This window comes from Urocampus carinirostris, chromosome 16 (genome assembly GCF_059441175.1).
Source record: "Urocampus carinirostris isolate Australia breed hairy pipefish chromosome 16, RoL_Ucar_1.0, whole genome shotgun sequence".
In the NCBI taxonomy this organism is placed as follows: Eukaryota; Metazoa; Chordata; class Actinopteri; order Syngnathiformes; family Syngnathidae; genus Urocampus; species Urocampus carinirostris.
Genome location: NC_142364.1, coordinates 15,839,004 through 15,848,722, shown reverse-complemented (window position 1 = coordinate 15,848,722; position 9,719 = coordinate 15,839,004). Strand labels below are relative to the sequence as shown.

The window sequence follows — 9,719 nt, the reverse complement described above, 5'->3', positions numbered from 1 at the left end:
AGCATTATGATGAAATTAGAAATGTGGGGGGTGTACTCTCTTTTGTGACATACAGTAAATGCAGACCACTTAACATTTGATTCTCGGAAAATATTTTCCGTTTTTTAGCTTTTAGTTTGAAACCTGAAATGTGGCAATATGACCAAAAGTCCTTGAAGGGACTAATCATTTTGTCCGGCACTGTATAAATTGTTATAGTTTTTCCATCGTCGCTTGTAATCCAATATTAATATATTAGTTAAAAGTCACTTGAGCCTCGGAAGCTTCCAGATTCCGAGCAGTGGAAAGATCGGATCGGGACGTGAAAGTGAAATCCCAGCTCGACTTTTAACATCGTCAGCCCATTCCAGTTTGGCTTAGCAGGTGTAGCCATTATTCCTGTTTGTCCCAAACATAGCAATCAAAATCACTTTTCATGGGACTGCAGAAATTGAAAATATATCCTTTTTGCCTCGCATGGTTCCCTATCTTTTACTTCTTCCTTACTCATGTAAAATATGCACCTTGGCTCAATAAAGGTTGTGAAACTGCAGTAAAAGATTTAAATAGTCGTGAGCATTTTTCCTACCGTCTGGCGTTTGACCACCACAAATACTCACACAGAGGTCTTTTAAAAATCAGAGCATTTTATTATTTTTCCGGGTGAGGGAACTTCATTGTTTTCTTACACAATGTCTGCTGAGTATAAAGGCAGCCGTGACGCAGTGCAATAAATTAGCATATTATTAATATTTCCAGGGAGGAATTAGTAACTGTGTCTCAACATTAAGACAGAATGTGAAATACACACAACTCATCACATTGTCTCTTAAATAGCCTTCGAGAAGTTGTTGTCCCATTGCCACATTTCAGAATTTAAAGCTACAAATATTTTCTAAGAATCAACAACATGTGAGTTACAATCGTAAAACGGAACCAAATTACTTTTAAGAAATATATTTACCTGCTCTCAGTTCAGCCAACAGACTCCAGAAGTTTCACTTTAGAATGATCCAGTGTCGACCTAAATGACTTACAATGACAGAGTGCACCTGTGTGTCATTAAGTTTTAGTTCTAATGCACCTGATAGCATTACGAAAGCCAAAGAACACACCAGACAGGTCCAGAGGGAAGTTGTGGAAAAGTTTAAAATACACAAAGATTTCTTGGAGTACTGCGAGCAATAATATTAAAAGCAATGCAAGCCTACGAAGACCTGGCTGTCCCTGTTTTGGCTTAAATAAGGATAAAACTAATCAGGGAAGCAACCAAGAGACCCATGATCACACTGGATGACTGGCTGGCATACATAACTAAGGTGTGACAATCTATGCACAAGGCAATTAATAGTCGTAATCGAAATGTATGGAAGAGTGCCCTTTCTGGAAAAAAATACCATAAAAAGGTCCGCTTGGTGTTTGCAAGAAGCCACATGAGAAACACTAACAACATGTGAAACAAAGTTCTCTGTTAAGCTGACACTAAAACTTAGATTATAGGGCTGAATTATGTTTAAGAGTACCAATGCGCATCATCATGAAAACACTATCCCTCCTGTCAAACATGGTAGTGGCAGCATCATTCAGGCAGAAAATGAGTTGAAGTCTGTAAGAGACCTGAGAATAGGGTGCAGGTTCACGTTTGTTGCAAGGCACTGTAAGTGTGGAAGCAGCGTGACATTTAAAACGGTCACAGCAACGAGTACCTCATGAATTGATTTATTTTTAAAAGTCCGAACGTTTTGAATCCAAACTGTTTTTCTCCCCTCATTTCTTGACGCTTTCCTTCAAGGAACAAAGTTGATGACGGCTACCTCAAAGTAGCAGCAGCAGCAACAACAAAAGAATCCGACGTGAAGTAAGTTTCCCTTTCCTGAGCCAGCAGTAATGGCTCGTTTTTCTTGAGGGGATTCACGGGTCCTGCTTTTTCGTTTTTCAAATTTTCAAATACATTCCCAGTGTTGAGGTACAAACATGACAAGAACATGACCAGCATATACCATGGTTAGCACCACAAGCACCATATTGACATAGGGTTCTCATTGGCTGAAGAAGTTGATGACGTCTGAAAATACAAACATGTTTTGATAAGAATATACTGTAATCCCTCGCTACGTTGTGGCCATTACTTGGTGGTCCATTATCCCCGATCGCATATTGCTGTGAGGAGAGACCCACAGAGTGCCTTTTTGTCCATCCATTATCTCCAATACCATAGTGCTGCAAACAAAGACCGCCAAAATGCACTTTTGTCGCGCCTTTCAGTTCTCTTTTGCTATTATTATTAAATTGAACTGCACTAATGCAGCCGCGATCCTTTAGCTCCAAACGCATATTCCTGTGATTGGAGACCGACAGAGTGCACTATTGTCAGCCTTGTGGCTCTTTTTTGCCTTGATTTCTACCAAAAAGTGAACTGCACTAATGGAAGTCCAATCCATTATCTTCAAAAGCATATTGCTGCGGGCAGAGACCGCCAGAACACACTTTTGTTGCACCTGGGGGCCCTTTTTTTGCCATGGTTTGCGCCAAAAAGTGAACTGCACTAATGCAGCTGCGATCCATTATCTCCAAGAGCATATCGCATAGAGCGGGGACCGACAGAGCCTACCAATGTAGTGCCTGATGGCTTTTTTTGAGCCGTTAAAATAATGCCACTTAATATGACACAGTAACTTAAAATAATATTGTTAAAATACTTTTAACACTACCTCAGTTAACATAGGGTCCTTATGTGCAGTGTCAAATTAACACTGGTAATTTTACTGTGTACGATATTTACCACTACAACCATTAAAACAAGCTGCACTTGTGATGCCGCGATCCATTATCCCCGATCGCATATTGCTGCGGGCAAGGACCAGTGGAGCACACTTTTGTTGCGCCTGGCAGCTACTTTTTTGTCGTTACTTCTTTTTGTCGTTACTTCCGCCTAAAATGAAATGCACTTGTGCGGCCGCGATCCATTATTTCCAGTCACATATTGCTGCAGGCGGGGTCTATTTTTGCAACTCGCCTTGCTCGTCCCAACAGTGATAAATGAGGGATTACAGTATTTGGTGTGTCATCAAACTGGGACATGGAAAGGTAAAAACAAGAATTTATTGAACACCACCCCTGAGTCTGTATGCTATCTGTGCTAATGCTAAACTACCTTTAGCTAGAGGTGTATGCCTTTCATATAATTCATTTCCCACTGTTCATGGGAAAAACGGGCATCTGTAAAACTCTTGAGTTATGATTAACAGCAGGTCCTTTATATTCATTTTGGATTTTGCTGGAATTGAAAGGAACACTCTCACTTTTCGTTGAGCTTAGCAATAACCACAAGGAGATTTAAGCTAACTTGATCTACGTCACAGGTCCTTTAAAATTTCAGGGTTTCGAGCTAAGGTGACTTCATTTTAGAACTAGTCATACATTGCCTTGAGAGGAAACAAGAACCAACCAGCTAAATAAACATGTTGTTAAATGCCAAGTTGAACGGTCTTGGATAGAGCATGGCTAGCTATTGCTTATGCTAACGTAGCACACAAATACAAGAGTGGTGTTCCAAATAATCTTCAATATAATCCATCAGCATAAATCTGAAATTACGTGAAAAGCAATGGATTGTAAACCGGGGTCTCCAAACAGAAAGGTGTGTGTAGTAGCACATTTTAAAATACCGATATGTTTTCTGGTTGAATGTCATGAAGCAAGGCATCTTTAAAAGGGGCCAGACGACATCCATTCGGAAAGCATCTGAAATGTGCGACACTAAGCTCAAAGCGGGTAGTAAATGGTTTGGGGTACTGCTGCATGTCTAGTACTGATAAGAAGGAAATGTTTAGGCTTAAATAGTATGCAATAAATTACACTTACTTTCTTGTACATTCCCTTGAAAGTTTTCAAGTTCGAGTATTCTATTTTCCGAGTCGAGTAAAGTCATGTGATACTTGGCTCACTATAGGTTGGGAAATACTGTGTTTGGTCCGATGACAATAGGCTACAATGTGACTTTCGTATAATAAATACAGAGTACGCTGATGATCGACGGTGGTTTTTTTCTTCGGCGGTGTCAAGAAATGAAAATACCGCCGCCAAAACCCAACGTCCGTCCTGTCCATCCGTCCTGTCAGCCGTGTGTCCAGCACGATGATACCAGAAATTATTATTATAATAAAATAACATCACGTATCGATCATCCTCCGAGCTCCACTTCACAGAAGTGATCCGATTTTTGTTTCTCGCCTCGGCGCGACGGCCGGGCTTCGGTTCGGCTCTCCGGTTTGAGGTTCCTTCCCCGGCTTGTCGAGCTGCCGTCCGGGCGTCAATGGCCTTGACAGGTTTTGCAGCACATCTGACGGAAGTAGGCCCGACTGCAGAACTTGAACTTGAGCACCAGAGGGCAGTAGGCCACTTTGTTGACGTCCTTGCACTCTGTGGGGACAAGTTGACAAAACCTTTGTTATGAATGTGACGCGAAGTAGGAACCATACACCCGTAAACTCCTGCGTTCTCAAATAACTTTAGACGAATGCCACGTGCGCACGCGGCACAATGCCTATAGTGATTTCCCGGGTTTTCGTCCTGCCCACCTTCGAAAGCGATGATGCATTCAGTTGAGAGCAGTGAGTGATTTAAGTCTTTCCCTGCTTTAAAATGACGTCGCTTTTAAGCCTGACGTGTTCAGTGGTAGCTTTTTAGCATGGGGTTTGTTGACTACAGACGCTCCCCTCCTTACGAACATTCGACATTCGGTAGATAAGAACATTTTTTTGGGATGTAAGTTAGTTTATGTATTGTGTGCACCTTTTTCCGAGTGAAAGACATTATTGTAGTGCTGCTACCAGCCTGTGGTGGCGCTGTGAGAGCTCACCCAGCATCCACCCCGAAGAAGAAGCTTCTACTTCCTGGTTTGTGTGTATACACACTGCACTGTATCTCTAGCACACTAAGAACTTTGACATATTTACTGTTTAATATCTCGTGCATCCATTAAATATGGTTGGTTTCAAGTGTAAAGAGGCTAGCGGTTTCTTTTGAAACAAAAGTGGAATAAGAAAGCTTGATGCGGTTGAGAAAATGGTCGTAACGCTTCTTTTCGGACAATTTTTACCACGGAGGAGGAAGTCTCCTAACTCTTGAAGCCCATCTTCCAAAAGTAAGTTAAACTTCACTTTATATATGTTTATAGAGCGTTATCTTTTATGAAATGTTTATTTTTTTTTAGTACAAGACTATACAGGTTAGAGCCTTAAACATACATTCCATAGAATATGTAGCACTGAAGCAACTTGCGAACAAATTCAACTTACGAACAATTGTCCAGAATCTATCTCGTTCGTAAGCAAGGCAGTGTCTGTCCTGTAATCACACAGTGTATGTATGCATGCCGAACCTCGTTTTATATCATCAGTAAATGATCTGTTTGCAATAATTCAGAGTTTTAGTGTTGCTGGTTATACTTGATTTTAAAGAAAACAAAATTGCGATCAGGTCAGCCTTTGGTAGGTCGTGCCGCAAAGCCGCTCTCGATTTAACATAAAAAATATCAGAGGGGAAATGTTAAGTATAGAAAATTAACAAGCTGTGATGTGATTAAGAATTTTTGGGCGAGCTGTGTGTGTGGCAGTCAATCTTCTATCAACAAGCGCAGCAGTAATTATTAATTAAATCGGCATTAGCATACACCCGGGAGTGCAACAAAAACCTAAATACTTGGAATACTTAATAATTCCGCAGAACTAATTACTAGAATAAAACCTGCAGAGCACCAAAGGACATGAAATTCATATTGCGATATGGCGTGGGAACACTGTATGTCATGGATTGATAATATTCATACACTTTACAGCTCAATCGATAAAGTACTAGATGTTGACCGAATATCGGGCAGGCCCATTATTGGCACCGATATTTGAAAATTTTCAGATAACGCTATCTGCATTTTTATCTATTTGACAGGCAGAATATTTAGGCTCATATGCAGCCTAACCTCTCTCTCCTGCCTTCTTTCTCGGTCACTACCCACCCCACGCCTTCTGATTGGATAAGCGATTAGGGGTGGAGCCACTGAAGCAGAAGCTTTCTGAACTTCACAGTCACTGGTGACTGCAGACCTGATGGAAAGTATGTATGTGTTGATGGTAAACACAGAAAACTCCCGAAAATGTAATAAACTTTCCAGTGCTGTTCATCTCCCGACTATTTCTAACTTTACAATGAGCATGAGAATAGCATTAGAGCGGAGTAAACGGCAGCAACTCTGCTAACTCATGAGTCCCAACATGCTTGTGAATCAAGACAGCTGATAATATTGAGGTTTTAAAGTCTGTGGTTGGAAAGCGTGTGTGTGATGAAGAGAGCGCGTAAAAAGTGTACTTATTTTAGGGAAGCACGTTCAAATGGGGACTGATATATTAGCTCTTATCATAACATTAGATCATCAACCGAGCATGTGTGTTTGTGATTAGGAAAGAGCATAAAATGCACGCTAAAGAGAAAGGCTGACTGATAAGCTGTTACCATAACATACGCTCATCAATCCAGCTCTAAAACAGGAATGCCCACACTTTTCAATTTGCCGGTCCGTTGAAAATTTGATGCACTTTTTGTTTTAAGTTAGTTTAAGTCATGTTGGTAGTATGGACATTTTTATGTTTTGTAAAAAGAAATGAGGGAGATATCTCAACTTTTATGTTTTTTGTTTAAGCGAAAAAATAGTCATGTTAGTTGTGTTGAAATTCAACTTTTTACTGTAAAATGTTTCAGAAAGCTATTAAAGTTTTATTTGAATTAATAACAAATATTCTTTGTGTCTTCTAGTATTGTTAAAAATTTCTCACGGTAATTTTTAAGCTTTTACAGCAAATGAATATCAGCTCCAAATGTCGGTTAGCAGGCTCCCCTTAATATTAATAATCGGTATCGGCACTCAAAACCCATATCGGTCGATCCTTATGAAGTACCATATCCGACTACAAAACAAATATCCCATCCAGTTCTGTTGTATCTCCAACATAACGAGCCTCGAGCCGATTGAAGAAGCGGGGGTCTAAAAATAGCTTATGGGACGGCGTGCCGCTGTGACTCACACGTAATTGTAATACATACGAGGTGAAACCTCCCTCAGGGAAAACAGCGGCCCAACTTGGACGCGAAGACCGAGAAGGATACCGGCCCGCTCGGCTCTCCGGGCTCACCGCCACGACTTGCACGCGCGCGCCGAGCGCACGGAGGCTCGAAATGCCTTATCGTGATCCGAGTGTCTTCCCTTATTAGGCTTCGGGGCCTCCAGCCTGGGACGGACCCAATGAGACCAGACGTTGCCTCACTGCAGTCCGTGAAACGACAATTAGCCGGCGGTTAATCCCATTAGCCGGACTGTGAACGCCGCTCACGTTTTCCGTGCTAGCTCGAGCGACCGTGTCATACCACGAGAAAAGAAACCCGATCGAAAAGTTCAAGGTTCGCGTTTGATTACAGTGGGACCTCTACTTACGGATTCAATTCGTTTTGTGAGTAGCTTCGTCACCGAAAAGTTTGTAAGTAGAGACTCATTTTGTATGTAAATGCGCTAATCCGTTCCGAGCCCTGCAAAACTGCAGTATATTTTTTAATAAATCATAAAAGGGCATAAAAACATGAAACAAATACATATTAAAATTAGATTGCCGCACAATAAACAAAACAAGAGGTTTATAATAAAATATTTAATACATTAATTTACGTATTTGCCTCGAGTTTATTGAAAAACTGATCCGATGACGTCTGCTTTTGACAATCCGTCAGAAAGGCGCAAGGCAGACGTAGCGATAGCCCGACTTGTTAATAATTTTTCCAGGTGACTCCTTTCCACTAATTCCGAGACTTCGTTAAATTTTACAAAATTTTGTCTTTAATTTGAGCTGATGGAATGATGGCTGTGTCTTTCTCCCCGCTATCTTACCGGAACACCACCTCCTCGTCTCTGAACTCTGACGGTGACATGAAGAGCATGCTGGGAGCAGGCAGATTTGAAGCGATAGCCTGTTTGCTGCTTACAGAGTTTCCCCAAAGTAACCAAATATCAGCGTGTACTTTTTTTCTTTTATTTTTTTGTGTATGTGTTTGTCAGGCTGTCGGTCACCCTTCATGAGGAATATGACCAGGGTAGATGGATAGATAGGTCAAATTTCTGTTTACTCCATTCTCTAAGATTCTCTTTTTTCGGCTAGCTGCTTGATTTACGTCAATTTCAGCACAACTTGAGCTTGAAAGAGGCGTCATACGCAGAAGGATTCCCAATATATCATTAAAGATTTGAAGACTGAATAGAAATGTTATAACTCGAGAAGTATTCATGTGCGCAAAACATCAATGCTTAACTCACATTTCAGGAAAGATAAAGGAAAGATAAGAGGGCACCTTGGCTCTGTGCTAGAACCATTAAGAATTATCCTATTCATGATGAAGTGATTTGGATATTGTTACTAAAGATAGTCTGTAGGTGTCTTGTAAGATATGGTTGCATTTAATGTTTTGCAATAGTGGTCAGCGATATTTTCAACTGATCAATCATTTCTTAAATCCAATAATATATCAGTATTGTCACACGCCGCTGCCCGGCAATGCCGAGGTCCGGCTTGGGATAACGCTTCACAACAAAAAACAATGGCGTCCAGATGGTGAAGGTGCTGTATCTCAGTCAGAACAGGACGCAATTCTCCTGCTGCTGGTAAGCATGGAAAAACAAACTATCTGTTTAATGTGTGTAAATCCCTGCCCCTAAATTGGCCTGGAAAGGGCGCTGCCAGGCTGTACTTGGCCAAGACACACCACAGGAAGTGGTGCCCCTATGACCCAGGTGGTTAAGGAATCCGTGAACTACCGTAAGACCTCGTGTATAACATGCACCCAAACTTTGATTTATTTGGATAAAAACTATTTAAAAGTATCATTTGAAACAATAACTACTTACCATCGCCATTGGAAACAGGCGTAGCATCACACTTGCTCTCGCACTGTTGCATTGTGTTGGGACGAAGGGCGTCCACGCACTCGCCGGACGGCTGTCCCGTGTAAGACAAACATTGCACCGTCCGCATCTGCTGGCCCAGGCCGCATTGCGCAGAACACTGCAAGATAGAAAGACCGTGGTATTCATGTTTTCGGCTCATTTCAGTCTTTCAAATAAATAAGAAGAATGTGGCGGGTTACGAAGGTTTAATTCGTCCTGCCAGTGTCTCATAAACTTGTATTATTAAAGAAATGTTACATTATTTTGAATATTTATTAATGCAAAGTTAATCAAAAGAACTTTTAGACAAATAATTGATTGCAAAAGTGACTGTGTATTTGTGCTACGTATCCTTGTCAGTCAAGGAATATTGATCAGTCAGCCTCTCCCTACGTGTTAAAGCGCGCACTGTTTTTCCTGCCCACCCTGCACTGTGATTAAACATCCGCGGAAAATATGACATTGATGACTTTATGATTTTATCGACCTATGAGAGAGAGAACAATGACAAAACAGTTTGATTTTAATAGGTATACAGTATTTCAAATTAGTCCTTGGGGGGAGGGGGTGGGGGCAGGCCTTTATTAAAGGCACTTACTAATTGAGAGAGAGCGAGAACAAGAGAGGGATAGAGCTTGAGATGCATTGTTTGGGCGGCCTGACGAAAGAAGCGGATACAAACTCTCCTCAGCGAGATGCAGAGGGACGCAAAGCAGGTGTACGGTCACAGTACAGTATAAAATATGCTATGATATAA

General features: G+C 41.2%; 1 protein-coding gene across 2 annotated transcripts in view; it reads right to left on the bottom strand.

Moving 5' to 3' along the window:
* Positions 1-737: 737 nt before the first annotated feature.
* adamts6 (ADAM metallopeptidase with thrombospondin type 1 motif, 6) overlaps positions 738-9,719 on the bottom strand; it is a 124,132-nt gene continuing 115,150 nt past the window's right edge. For both annotated transcript variants that reach the window (XM_088319701.1, XM_088319702.1), the window contains exons 24-25: positions 8,924-9,080; positions 738-4,401 (exon numbers count right to left, since the gene is read on the bottom strand). In XM_088319701.1, coding sequence (XP_088175827.1) covers positions 4,292-4,401; positions 8,924-9,080 — 267 coding nt within the window. In that variant the 3' untranslated portion in view covers positions 738-4,291. The remainder of the gene's footprint in view (positions 4,402-8,923; positions 9,081-9,719) is intronic.